Source organism: Marmota monax, unplaced genomic scaffold, assembly GCF_021218885.2.
Source record: "Marmota monax isolate L192 unplaced genomic scaffold, Marmota_monax_Labrador192_F-V1.1 WCK01_AAM20220418_F8-fsc00187, whole genome shotgun sequence".
NCBI classification, from domain to species: Eukaryota; Metazoa; Chordata; class Mammalia; order Rodentia; family Sciuridae; genus Marmota; species Marmota monax.
In genome coordinates, this window is record NW_026694837.1 from 1,099,409 (window position 1) to 1,114,874 (window position 15,466).

The 15,466-nt window shown below is 36.8% G+C and overlaps 1 protein-coding gene across 7 annotated transcripts in view; it reads right to left on the reverse strand.

Moving 5' to 3' along the window:
* Positions 1–15,466, reverse strand: part of Runx2 (RUNX family transcription factor 2) — a 236,039-nt gene that overhangs the window by 146,825 nt on the left and 73,748 nt on the right. For all 7 annotated transcript variants that reach the window (XM_046426142.1, XM_046426139.2, XM_046426144.1 and 4 more), the window contains one exon: positions 632–793. In XM_046426142.1, coding sequence (XP_046282098.1) covers positions 632–793 — 162 coding nt within the window. The remainder of the gene's footprint in view (positions 1–631; positions 794–15,466) is intronic.

Sequence of the window (15,466 nt, forward strand, 5' to 3'; positions counted from 1 at the left end):
CCTGGAAAGGCTGCCTTGGTCTTGAGTGGGCCACTCATGAGCCACACATTGCCTTCTGGGACTCCTCCAGGCTTCATTGCTCTTCAAATGACTAGTTTCTGATAAGGATCCTAAGTTTCCAGGGTCTTTGTCTCTCTCTCTCTCTCTCTCTCTCTCTCTCTCTCTCTCTCTCTCTCTCTCTCTCTCTCTCTTTTGAAACTGGCTAGAATGGAATCCTGGCATTTATAAGTCTTTAGGAATAGTGGGCTATACCATCCATCTGTAATTTGGTTTACAGGCAGATGTTAGGAAAAGAAAGGAACACAAGCATAGGAAGGCATAAGACCCTCAGGAGAAGGCCCTAGTTGCGAGATAGTGCCCCCCCCACCTCAACAGGATACTAACTGGGTGACATTAAACTCGATCTTAAGAAAAGTGTGCCAGCTCTGGGGATTTTCAGTCTCTGAACTTAAAATGTTCAAATGTTTGATAATCCCATAATTCAAAAGTCCCAGTTGCTTATTGTCATTCCCTTGCTCACATGCCTCTAATAGAGAGTTACTGTGAGCACAACAGATAAGACAGGCTTGGTCCATCCCACTTCCCCAACCCCTGCACCGGGGTGGGTTTTCAGTTAAAGCTCAGTCTTTACCTGAAATACGCCTGGGCACATCGGTGATGGCAGGAAGCCCAGTACCCCGTGTGGAAGACAGCGGGGTGGTGGAGTGAATGGATGGGGACGTCATCTGGCTCAGGTAAGAGGGGTAAGACTGGTCATAGGACCACGGTGGGGAAGACTGTGCCTGCCTGGGGTCTGGGAAAAAGAAGAAGAAGAAAAAAAAAAAGCTTTAGTATATCAGACACTGAAGCCTTAGAAACAAGCAATCCAAATTTAGAAAGGGTAAAGCAGAAAAAAAAATGAGAACATATAAGAAATAACTCTTCCTTACAGCCTCACTCTTGAATGCCCTGAAGAGCACAAAGCTTTCTAGACTTCAAATTCTACTGAAAGCAATGACATGGATCATACATGAGGACTATCGGTCTCTCTTATATATAAATATTTCCATTTGGATAGTTTAATGTCATTTAGAAAACAATCTGCTCTGGTTATTTTTACAGAGTGGAATTTATTTTACTTATTTTCTGTGTTCTCTTGAATTCCTCCATTGATACATTTTTATTTTTTTTAAAGTTAGAATTTCATTTTTTGAAAAATTAACTTGGTTAAAGAACATATACTGTATCCTTTACTATTACATATCCAGGTACTATTAGACGTGCTTTTTGGTTTTAAAGTGCATGATTCCATGATTGCAGCACTGTCCAATCTCTTCCCAGGCATGTCAATGGAATAGTACTTTCTAGCATAGAGATCAAGGGATGGGGTAAGAGTTAGAACAGAGGTAGCAACATATAAAAGGAGTAGAAAAGAGGAGAGCAGGTTTAAGAATTCCTGCTAAATTAAACCAGAAAAATAACCTTTAAGAAAAAAAGCAAACTTAATTTCAAAGTCAACTCCATTAAAAACCAAAAAGCTTCATTGCCATCCAGTTTTAATGTTAAGCATATGAGTTTCTAACAGTAAGTGACTCAAAACAGGAGAACAGGGAAATGTTTTTAATCTGATTGAAAAGTGTTTTTAAAATGTCACATATCTGGAATGTGGCCTAGTATTACCTACAGTCACTATAATAATAAAAGTAATGGGCAGAAAATATTAGTTAGGGTTAATTGCTTAGAATAAACAATGTCTTTTGATGCATCTCAATGGAGTTTCTTGGAGGTAAAAACTCAAAGCCAAATAAATTTATTAAAAGACCTTCAGTCTATATAAGAAAAAAAGGTAAATTTTCTATATGTTCCTAACATAAGAAAGTGTGCACTATTTCAAATGGTTTTGTTTACTTGAAGACTAGGCGAACAAAATCATAAGCAAGTTTCACTTGTATGTTTTAAAAATCTAATAGACCAGGCTGTTTACAGGACAGCTTGGTATATCAGAAAATGCATGAACTTCAGAATGTTCAGAATTAGGGTCAGAATTAGTTCTGAGATGACTTCTTTCTGTATGACCTAAGTTAATTACTCAGTCTGAGCCTCCATCATCTAAAAAAAGGGAGGAAGGATTACAATAACTCCACATCACAGGGTGTAAGATTCACATGAGAAAACTATCATGATGAAGACTAAAATGGGAGATATTCAGTATGTATAAATTCTCTTTTTAAAAAACAGCTCTTAGGAACATAGTGCTAGTTCCATGTTTAAAATACAGCTGAACTGGAATGAATATATTTGGAATAGACTTAAAATTATCACCTATCACTCTTTGAAAATGAAAAGCTTAATTTTCAAAAACTATTAATGTATTTAAACAGTTAATTTAGGTTTATCTCTAAAAATAAAAAGGAGTATATTATAAAACAAGGATTTTCACTGAGATGATTCCTCTTAAAGTCCCTCGGTGTTTCTATACAGTCAAAGCAACTGAGTTTCAGCTATTTCTTGTTTATTTGTTCAATTCAGAAACAATTTATTTAAAGACTGTCTAAATAGGACATACTTCCTTGAGTGGAAATAATTAACTACATCTGGATATTTATCTCATGCTAACTAACATCAACAAAGAGAAAAATTGTATCCAATTGAATTTTAAGGAATATTTACCTAAGTTTGAAATTTGAATAAAAAGTGCAGTAAATGGTCAACATAAACTTTTCCTTCAGAAATCTAAAAGATACTTGATTATTAAAAGTAATGAACTTCTGGGCTGGAGCCTAGCTCAGTGGCAAAATGCTTGCCTAGCATGCATGAGGCACAGGGTTCGATCCTCAGCACCATATAAAAATTAACAAATATAATAAAAGGCATTCCGTCCATCTATAACTACCAAAAAAAAACTTAAAAAAAGTAATGAACTTCTGAGTTTTAAAACTTTCAACACTGAGGTTACATAGACTGGCAATATTTCAAATGTGAGTGACTGGTCCTTATTACATATCTGATACTGACATACTTCCTTGCCTTACCCTACAAATATAATTCACTATTCATGGAACTGCTAAACGGTCTTCATATGGAAAAAGATTCATTCCTTACAATTCAGGAAAGCAACCTCCTAAAAGTAAGCCTACTTTCAAGCAACATTTCCAACAGACAGAAATGACAAGAACCACATAGCTAAATGAAGTGGGCACAGGGAATTTGAGTTCTAATATAACTTCATCAGATAACACCCTAAGCAAGTAGTTTAACCTGTATGTCCATTTCTTTATCGTGAAATGGTGCTAGTAGTGGGATAGGAACCTTTGCCTAAAAATGGAGGAAAAAATACAGGGAAATGTAAAGAATGACTAAAATGACTAAAGTTAGTTTAAACATGTCACAAAGTAATTAGGGTACTTAACTTAGATGTAAGAGACATTCTTATGCAGAAAGGCAGCCCAGTACAGTGGGAAACAGGTGGGATTTTTTTTTTCAATTGTAGATGGACACGATGTCTTTATTTTATTTATTTATTTTTATGCAGTGCTGAGGATCAAATGCAGTTTCTCACATATGCTAGGCAAGCGCTCTACCACTGAGTCACTATCCCAGTCCCACGGATAGGCTTTTCTAATGAGAGAATCTGAGCTGGAGTCTCAGCTCTGCTACTAAAAATCTGACTTCACCTGGGTTATCCATCTTTATGAATCTACTGTTTCTCATCCAGAAATTAGGCAGTGTAACACAGCAACATGAACACGGCAAACTGGCTGAGCATACTGACTGGGCAGACAAACCTAGACTAGAATTATAGCTCTCTACTGTGATGATCAAGTCACTTAAACTTCTGGGGCCCCAGTGGCTCATTTGTAAAATGAGAATAATGATATTTATTGTGTTTCTTAAGCACTACATGAACTAGGCCACATCTGATAAAAGTATCTGGCACTCTCAGCACAAATTAAGTAGATAAATAAATATAAATGCTATCTGTAAAATGACTACAGTAATAACTACTGTTGTGATTGTTTGGAAAATTAGATGAGATAATAAATGTAAAAGCATTTTGATAACTGTAAAGTACTATATTAAAACTATTATTGTGCATTTTAGGAGCTCACATGGCCAAGGCTCAGCCATGTCACCTTGGGTTCTTGCTTAATGCTGCTGAGTTTTAATTTCCTCATCTGTAAGGTGAGGGTAATAGTACTATCTCAGTTGGATTCTCAGAATGAAAATCAAATAATATATAGTGAATGGCAAGTCATCACCATTATTCCAAAAGGCTAAAAATCTGACTTAAGCTATCTGGGGTGCTGGGTTTATCTAGTGTTTTTCTTAAAGATTTCCAAGATCAGGTTCAGTATAATTAAGTGTAAGGCCTTACACATAATAGGTACTTAATAAACAGATATTGAATGAACCTCCACAGTGGCTTGAGTAATGGAATATTAAAACAAGGTTATAATTAGTCATTCCTTAATTTCCTCTTCAGCTATGAAACAGTTGTATCACTGAGGTTTTAGATTTTACATAAACTTCCTGGCTGCCAGAATATATACTTAGAATACTCTATTAAAAAATAGTTTTGCTTTTTTAGTGAAGACCTTTCCTGAAGATATACCAGATTAGAAAAAATAACTTCTCAATATCCCTAAACAAGTGAAAAGCTCTTTGTTTTTGGACTCTCAGAGGACAGGCTATAGTCTAGCCAATCTCTTTCAAGGCCACTGTCCTAAGATTCTATGATAATGATAAAGAGAGAGAATTCCTAAAGAAAAATAAAATACAAGAAATGCCCCCAAGGGATTCCCTAGCTCTGATACAAGTATGTTTAAAAGGGGCAGAAACCTTAAAAAATTCAAGGCAAGAATCTCCAAATACCCCATGCACTGTCTGATACCCTGAGAATGAGTCGTCATCAATCTCATCTACACGGTTTTTGGACTGCACAACTGGACAAATATAACCTATCTAAGCTTCAAGCACCCTCATCTGCAAAGTGAGAAGAAATAAGAATACCTCTTCCATAAAGTTTTTGTGAAGATTAAGTGAGATAATGTAATAAAGAGCTTAGCACATGAAAAGAACCAAATAAATGTTGACTACAATTAGAACCTCTACCTTCACTGAACCTGTATTTGCAATCAGCCCTTACCCTCTTCTTTTGGCGGAGGAAAATTTTCAGAGAGAGTCCTGAGGTTAGTACGTTCATAATTTGAAAAATAAAATGGTGTTAGTCATGTAGATATCCCTTATGATCTTGTTTTATTAAATTATTTATTTATTCTAATTTGTTATACATGATGGAGAATGCAATTCATTTCATATTCCCTCATGATCTTTTAACCTTAATCACATTCATTCTCAGTCTTGGTAGCTTCCCACAAAGAGAAATCCACATCTTTTTAGTATATTTTCAAATACTGTACCCTTTGACTTTTTCAATCTTGTAGTAAAAAAAAAAAAAAAATTGCTATAAAATATTTTGACTTGCTAAGTGCTCAATCACTAAGAAAAATATAATCCTATCATAAATATATAATTACAGCATATTTGCTTTCTGTGAACAATTATTAATGCTTACAGTAGAGAAACGTTACCTTAACCTGATCTCATGAAGAATTTCTGAACTCAGCTTCCTGAAGAAACCTGAGACTTCTGAGATTCATTCTTAACTTGGATGAGTCAGAGCAGGTGATAGTTGTTTTTTAGCCCTCAACAATCAATCCTAAAGTCACTAAGACTTTAGGGCCTTAGGAAGACATAGGGCCTTGCTATGCAACAACCTACAACTAATTAACCATGAATAAACATGAAACTGTCCTCATCTCACCTCAAGTCCCACAGAGCAAGTATAACCCATGCCCTTCCCCAGCCAGAGGTACTTTGAATATATCTTTGTCTTTCTGAGTTTGCAGAAACTCAGAGGAAGTATCATGCACTACAACTCACAGCATAAATAAGTACAGCCTTGATTTCTACATATCTGAGGTGTTGACGGTGGCCTTGAGGTTACATCCTGGGTGACGTGTAATTAAGTGAAGGCATTTACTTATTTTCAGAAGATAACTCTATATAACTCTATATTTCACAGAGAACACCAAAAAAATGAAAACTGTTGTTGAAATTTAAATATTCTTACGTGATGATTTTAAAACTATAATTAATTCTTTTTACAATGGAAATTGTCACAAACCACATACATGTTATTTTTATCACTAGGTTACAGAAATTTAAAGTATCAACATGTTTTTATAAAAAGATGACAGCTTAAAAAAATAACCCTCAGAGTGTATTTTTTATGTGCTTGGGAAATCTGAAATACTAAATATCACAAATGCATTTAAATATAACTTCACCTCCATTTCTCTGCAAACTTCTATCCTGCCACCTAAAATAGGGAGTTTTCAAGGGAAGTGGAAATCAAATTGGACTGTAAAAAAATTGAGAGACAAAATTAGGTCTTTCCTATATAATGGGCCTGCTGTATTTACAGGAAGTATGTGATTAATAAAATGCCTAAATGAGAGAGAAGAGAAAGCACCAGAGAACCGAGTTGCTCCTAAAGACCATGAAGATGATGCACATGAGAAAACAGTCCCCAGTGCTGTGAAAGCAAACTAAAACCTGCCACCAGACATATGTGGCCAAGCATTTATTGGACCCCTTATATCTGTAATTGCATAACTCTAGAAGAAACTGTGGTTTCCTTTGTGAGAATAGACCAAATCCAGCTATTAAGAGTCAGATTAAATTCTCCTCTCCTGTCTTAGGTAGAAGTCACCAAAAGCCAGCAAAGGGCACCAGTCATTTGACATAATGAATTCCTTCAGCATTTGTTTCAATTGAGGCAAAGTCTATCACAAGCATGTGTTTTTTATTTTTTTAAAAGCTCCAGAGTTAGGAATGAACAGTGGAGCACCAGTGTCAGAGTATTCCTTCTAGGGTAGTGTGCCTTCAGCTTAGACTTCCTGGAGAGTGCTGGCATCTGCCATCTACTCTATAAAGCCCCCAAAACCTAACAATACAGACTGGAATGTACCCAGGTATGTTGGAGAACTCTAACTGGGAGAGGGGTGGCTCATATATCTCAAACTACCTTTCATCAGGCAAAAATGAAGACAACCACTGATGTAAACCTGGGACATAAGAAATCAAACTGTCTTCTTTGAGCTGGACCAGAACTTTTGAAATTCAATCACAGGTACAGGGAAGAAGATAGGGTAGGTGCACACTTCCTAAAATGACATATAGAGTAATGGGCTCTAACAGTCTTTAAACTTTCAAATAACTGGAAAACCAAATTTTGTTTCTGCATAACTGAACTTTAAACACTTGAGGTCACAATAAAAAAGGAGGGAGTAGGGCAGATGGTTATGGAGAAAAAGGAACCACAGGAAAATGAACTAACTGCAGGAAGACTTGTAGAATTCCTTTCTGGTAGATTTCAGTCGGGGAAGCAGAGCAGGAAGAGAGCTTATAAAAGTCCAGTAATGGGTCCACATGTAAGCTCAGAGGTTGCTGTTAGCAAGTGTTTACCTCCCTTGGTAAACTCTTTGGTTAAATGTGTAGGTATGCAGAAAGGTCTGCTTTCCTAAGAAGCACTCACGAGGCACACCATGGACCTGGTGCTAAACTTCATGTAGGATGGGAGCAAACAAGTCAACAGGGGCAAACCCTGAGATAGCATACAAAATGTTTCCTCCTGTTTGTGCTGCCAGTAGGCTTCTGGGTAAAATGACTCCTCAACAGCCAGAGGTTTCAGCCAAAGCTCAGTATGTCTGCAGTGAACACCTCCTCTGTTTGAGGAGTAGGGTACAATCAGAGATTCCCCCATATTCCCACCCCTTATCCTCCACTCAAATTGGGCTGTGTAAACCTCAAATATTTCTTGAAAAAAAACTCAAGGATTTAAAACAAAGTATATAAAGCATCTTGTAGTTCAGAACTATGCCTCTTGATTACTACCAGGGTCAAATATGGTCAATAATCTTAACATAGGGAAGCAAATTTATCAATTTCTATTACCTTTTCTGTCATATTATTTTTTCTGTCATATTATTATCATTCATCATATAAATATTTTCATATTAATACATACAGAGATTCCTATTTCAAAACAATTTACACTGAATACTAAATGTTAAATTCTATGTCTTCTCTAAGAAACCTTCTAGCTAGACTGGATTTTTTTTTAATGACTCTCTCCAATCACTCCTGGTTTTCTTGACTAAAAGGAAATATGGTTTTAAAACAAACAGCCTCTTCAAGCATAGGAAGAGCACAGACTGGAGATTTGGGTACTACCTATGCAGTTGTGGACCAATAAATTACCTTCTCTGAGTCTCACTATTTTCACCTATAAAATAAGAATAGATGAGCTATCTCTAAAATGTTTTCCAGCTATGAAAATGATATGATTCTAACTATGATTCAGAAAATCAAGCTCCCTAAACTCAGTTCTTTATGGAGACATCAGTTTTAATAGAAACTACTGAAGTCAGCAGATCTGGGGTGGCTGATAGGAGCTGATAATCTTCTTATGGAGCATTTGGCTCATATCAGCAAAGCCCCCTAACTGCCTTCTTGTCTCCACCAAGAGCCTTCTCAAACTGACTAAGGTAGTTACCAGAATCATTCGGCAGGAGACCAAACCAATTGATTCACAGAGTTTTAAGCTGAAATTTGAGAAAAAAAGCAATAAGCTGTTTGAATAAAACTGGGTGCTATTTAGAGAATAAAAGCATAACAACAAGTTTACAATGAAAACAATGGAAGAAAAAAGATTTAGTAAATGTAGGAGACAAAAGCAGGGAAGAGAATGAGAAATGATTAACAAAAGACAGCAGAAGGAAGATGCATTGTTTGGACAAGGTAATAAGAAATGCCTCTGGAATATCACCAACTTTTGGCTAAATTGGACTCACAACTGACCCACAGAAATGGGGGTGCTTTTCTTATTTAAAAGAAAAAAACCTGAGAGAAGAAGCAGGAGGAACTACTACATGTCACACCTAAGCCTTGGCATATCCTAAACCTCAATGATTAATCCAGGAGAAGGAGAAGAATAAAATACAAATGGGTAGTACCAGAAGTTGAAATGTAACTGGGATGTGATTTCTGGCCAAGTGGAGTGACCTTTAGTTCAAATCACAACATCAAAGTGGTTGTAGTACCACAAGAATGGGAAGTTATACTCCATGTATGTATGATATATCAAAATGCATTCTACTATCATGTATAACTAAAAAGAATAAATTTTAAAAATCAGCCCTTAAAAAAAAGTGGTTGTAGTAAACTCAGGTTTGAATCAGGTTGGTGTCAACATCCAGGGGGTCAGATACAGCAGCCTGTGAATTACCAAAGGTTCCCAATCATGGATGAGGATATCTATGGCTCTAAAATTGTCTTCCAGTCATTCATTCTTGCATTTAAAAAATATGTATTGAGTGTCCACTTTAATACTGTGCTAGGCAGTAGGGATATTAATAGTGAGTAAAATAGACCTAATTCCTGCTCTCATGGAGTTTACAGTTAGATAGGAGAGACTGACATTGATCAAACAATCATATAACTGTGATAAGTGCTAAAAAGGAGATATCCATGGCACCATAAGAACTCCAACTTCACCTGGGCATCAGAGAAGTCTTCTCTAAGGTGATGACTAAGCCAAGACCTGAACAGCAAGCAGAAATCCAGAAATGACTAGGGAATATGAAGAGAACTTTAGGCCAACAGAACAGAATGTATCCAGTTCCTGAGAAGGAGGCAGTATGGCAACTTTTTTTTTAGGACTTGATAGGAAGCCAGTGGGTTTGCAGAGAACTGACAAAAGCTTCAAAATAGTGAGAGATGAAGACGCAGAGCAGCAGAGCAGAGAGGGAGGAGCCAGGTTATGCAGAACCTGCTGGGCTAGGCTACAAGTTTTGGTCTTTATCCTAAGTACAACAGAAGGTCAACTTAAGTTTTTTTTTTATTATGAGGTGACATAATCAGATATGTATTTTTAAAAATTTTCCTCTGAGTATCTTAACAGAAACAGGTAGGAAGTTCAGACTCAGACCAGACATCCAGGGATGTATGGGGAAAACACTAGCTGAAATAGGGTGGTGTCCAGAGGCTGCACTCAAGAAATCCAGAAGCAGATTTAGGGCATTTAGTGGCCTCCACACATCATCTGACTATGGGGATGAGGCTCCTGAGAGATTCAGTCTCCAGGCTGAATTAAGATTGGCTCTTGGATGGGCAAGGTGACCTGGGGGTAATAGGCCTTAAGCATTTTGATTGTATCTACCTCATATGTTCTGACTCAAGGTTAAAGAATGGCCACCTATACTTTTTTAACAATCTCCCCAGGTGAAGCTAATATATGCCAAAGTTTGAGAACAATGGGCATAATTTTTATTCATGACAGTTAGAAAGGAAAATTACCCAACACTATTTTGATTTAATCATCCCTATCAAGAAGAATGATCTTCAAATAGAAAGAGCAAAACAAACATGCTTAAGAGGAAATTAAGGCCCAAGAGAAGTGAGGAAATAAGGAAGAACAGCTTGCTGTTTAAATGAATTCAAGCCTCTGCTCCAAAATGAATTATGTCCCAAGAATTTATGGCAACTAGTAGGTAAAGGCCTTCTACTTAACAGAGCAGGATCTAAAAAGTTCTTCCTTATAAGTAAAATATGTCTCCCTATAATTCTACTCACTACTAATCTTAGTTTTGATCTCTGGATTTACTATTCCATGTTCATGTGATAGTTGGTAAATGAATTCAAAGTTGACTACACAATATTCAATAGGTTTTATATTCCCTTACTCCGTTTACCTTATTCTTCAATGTCTTTGCTATTGGTAAATGTTTCAACTGTTTTTCTGGAGCCACTGTTGGTGTTAACTTGCTTGCAGTCCACTAAAAACATAAGTCATTTTCAAAAGCCTGTGTACAAAGAACTCTTCACACTTGTTCACCACAGTAACTCAGAAAGCAAAAAGACTTTACTAAAAACTTGTTTTCTAAGATGACTAGGGCAATAGATTAGAAGAAAACTCACCTGCCTAATATGTAACTGAACCTCAGCAAAGAAAATGCCTTATCTCTAATGTGATTTATTGGTAATTAGAAAGCCTACCAGAAAGTGTGTTAACGCAGCACTAAAAAATGACAAAATCATGGAATTTGCAGGGAAATGGATGGCACTAGAGCAGATTATGCTTAGTGAAGCTAGCCAATCCCTAAAAAACAAATGCCAAATGTCTTCTTTGATATAATGAGAGCAACTAAGAACAGAGCAGGGAGGAAGACCAGGAGGAAAAGATTAACATTAAACAGAGACATGAGGTGGGAGGGAAAGGGAGAGAAAAGGGAAATTGCATGGAAATGGAAGGAGACCCTCATTGTTATACAAAATTACATATAAGAGGTTGTGAGGGGAATGGGAAAATAAACAAGGAGAGAAATGAATTACAGTAGATGGGGTAGAGAGAGAATATGGGAGGGGAGGGGAAGGGGGATAGTAGAGGATAGGAAAGGTAGCAGAATACAACAGTTACTAATATGGCATTATGTAAAAATGTGGATGTGTAACCGATGTGATTCTGCAATCTGTATTTGGAGTAAAAATGGGAGTTCATAACCCACTTGAATCTAATGTATGAAATATGATATGTCAAGAGCTTTGTAATGTTTTGAACAACCAATAAAAAAAAATACAGATCATGGTCAGCTTAGAAACAGGTATATAGTAGCATTATAGTCCTAGATCTGTCCAGTTTCTTCACCAAAGTCTTAAAGCATTAGAAGCAACCTTTCTTAGCTTCAAAATAAGACAAAATTGTGAACCAACATAATCGATAAAGAATCAGAAGTATAAAAATAATCCTGTAAGATGGAAAGAGGAAACCAGATACAATGATTCATTTGGTCAACTGCAAGACAGGATAGGAGAAGCCTATCCCTTGGACTGCAAGCCACAGTGTGAAGGAATCACAAAAGGTGAACATAACCTTAGGATATTTTAATGGAATATCAGTAAACCCCTACTGACCTTATCAGACATAGCTTGAGGTGAGTATTTTTTAAGAACAATTGGCATAAGACTGAAGCCCTGGTGAAGTCAGAACAGGGTGTGGGAACATCCTCTGTCATGTGAGGATGAAGGAATAGTCAAGAGTTCCCACCTTCCCTCCACCTTTTTAAATCATACTCCTACTTCCCACTGGAAGTGAACTCATATTTCCTCCTAACCCAACTGTAGTTCAACGTCCAAGTTCACAACATAGGTTAATTCCTCTTGAGAAGCCTTCTTTACCACACTCTATCTCCTGCTAACTGGCTCAGCATCATCCTGTTTCCCTAACTTATACTATGTCCTCCTTGTAGTCCTAGGAGAAGATATCATCACACTGAGGACCTACCACACCACAGCCTGCTCCTGTTCACAAACTGCCACCACTGCAGGAGATGATCACACATCCCACTGCTTGTCCCTTCCAATTACCTAAAAACTTACCATTTCTCTTCATTCTTTCCCCTACACCTTCACTGTCTTCCCCACCTAAAACTATATCTTGTCAGATTCCACCTTCCAGAGACACACATTTTCAATTTTAGTTCTGTAGGTTTCAGAAATCTAGAGCCTCAGTTTTCTTATCCGGTAAATAGGGTTCACAATACACTCTCCAGTTAAATCTCTCTTCTCAGTACTATTAAAAACAAATTGTTTTTAAACCACTGAAAAGCAAGTCCTTATCACAATAAACAAAGCCCTAAAAATAATCTGAGAGTCAGAACTGGGAGTAGTGTCACACAATTTTATTCCCAGAATGCTTTTCCATATATTAAAATGAATAAATGAAATAAAAATACTTTTTTAATCTAAAAAAGTCTAAATATATTATTGTTTCTATTAATCCTCGTTAGGCAATGTATCTCTACAGTGTGAAGCCCTGGATACCTAACCATGATTAAACATTGAGATATACCACCATAGCATCCCTCATACCAAAGTGCAGGCCTGACTTGCCCCTCTCCTGGGCTACCCCTATAGTTGATTCCTTCAAAGGTACTCCTGATCCTCTTTTCCACAGTCCATCGCAAAAGGTAAAAAGGAATGAAAAGGGATCCTATGCTTATACATGTATGTAAACACATATACACACACAGATGTGTACTAAACTAAAACCAAACATAAAACTATAAAGAGAAAGATGATGCTTTGGAAAAAAATGGGAGAATGAGACCAAGATTTCCTCTGGGCAGAAACCTAAAGACGGAGTACAAATGAAATAGTCTTCAGGAAGAGAAAAATAATATGAAGCATTATACAGGAAATGCATGGACTCTTCTTATCACAACTATATATTAACTATGTGTTTTCAATTCCAAATAGAAGAAAATTACATTTGTGGAACAAGAAATTAATTTTCTCTGAGCATCACCCCTGTCTACTTTTCTAAAATCATGATAAAGCCAGAGTATCTTTAGATAATAAGGGAATTCCAACTGACAGAAATATAAGCAAGAGTACTTTTAAGAAGCTAATCTGTGGATACTGCTAGCAGGCTAGGCAATAAAACAATTCATTGACCACCAACCCTTCACAGGGTCCTATGGAACATTGTTCTATAAAGCCAGCATAGGCTGCACCTAAATTCTACTCTTCTTCAGAAGATGAATGCCAAAGCTAAATAGATGAGAAAAAAAAGTGTTTACACACAGGATTTGTGCTTTTTTTTTTTCCAAATAAGGATTATGATCAACAACTTCCTCTAAAGAGATTTCCTACATATGCCTGGCAGCAGAGTATTTACCCAGCTAGCCTACCCAAAGAATCTCAAAGGAAGAAGACAGGACAGGATTTCCAGTAACTTCTGAAATTCAAACACAGTACCATCAAAGTAAAGAAAATTACTTCCAACAGTGTGTCTTTGAGTATGGTGGCTCCAGCTACTTAAGACACAAGTTACCTACAAGTAAGACCCAGTGGCTGTGGGCCTGAGCTTCATGCCCCTACACTTCAGGTAGCCCACGGTCTTTCGTCCTGCTCACCAACAGTTCCTGAGGCTCTAGTGGGTTCCCTCTCCCTCACACTTATAGCCACTGCCACCCATGCCCACTTCACCTCCCAACTTGTTTCACGTTACAGAATCATGCGGTCACCCAGCACTTGAAGAGAATGGTAATTTGAAACACACACTACTTAGTTGTGCTTTCCTATTTATGAGAGAGTTACACTGGTAAATCCTTCAGGATAAGCACAGTGAACTCAGGCCTACGACTGCCAAACATGGCCTAACTGGCTTGAGAGCCACTTCACTATTAAAGGAGTTATGGGTAAAGAATCATACTGAAGCTGGAAGGAAATCATTTCACTTCAGTCAAGGAAAACTGAAGATAAGATTTTTATTCTCAGGATATCTTTTTTTTAAAGCTATTTCTAGAAATATTACCTTGAATAAATGCCTTATATAAGTATAATTTAATCATATACTATTTTTGTTGCATTTTAAAGTATAATAATTCAGATACCTCTATCACATTCCTTTTAGGAAAATATCACCTCTGAGGATCCTAAATAATGCCCAATGGAGAGAAGAAAAATAATATATTTCCTTAGGACACATGTCACTTAAATTGTCAACAACATGCCCAATGTGATGGGGATAAAGGCGACTGCCTGCTAAGAATCTGGAGTTCACAGTCAACTATAAGAGTTGAGGTGGACTTCAGCATGTTCTTTTTTTTTCAGAATTGTTTTAAGGATTTAATAAGAACTCATGTAAAACTAGTTTGTAAGTGGTAAAGAACTGTTTAAATTAAAGTTGTTAGATATAGAAATGGAAGAAAAACTGAGTCATGTCAAAAGCACATCAGCCTCCCAAGGTTGCACAGTGGTTAAGAGCAAGTCTCAGGCTTTAATTTCTATAGTCACCATTTACTAAATGTAAGTGGGATCTTAGGTGAGTTATTTTACTTCTCTGGCCCTCAGTTTCCATAATAATGCTACCTATCTCACAGAGCTATTGTGAGGATGTATGAGTTAAACTCATTAGAACAATGCCCATCATGTGATAAGCATTTAATAAATGATTGCTAATGGTAATTCAACCAAATAGGTACTATAAAATATTAGGGCTAGGACAACTGTGGGTTCCTGAAGAAGTCAATGAGATAGTTATTCATTAGCAAACAAAAAGTCTTCAAGCAGCAGGCACTATTTAATACAACAGGGACATAAAGATAAAAACATGGCCAAGACTTTAAAAAGTTCAAAGTCTGCTGGAAGAGACAGACATGCAATCAAGTAATTGTCACTATGTGGAACATGATATAATAGAGGGTTGCATAAGGTGCTATGGGAGTCTGACTCAGCTTGAGTAGGTCAGAAGAGGTGGCAGCATTTCATCTCAGTTTTCAAGAAAGAATAGAAATGTGTTTGGAAAAACAATACAAGGAAGAGTGTCCAGAATGAGAAAAAGGCATGAATACAATGACAC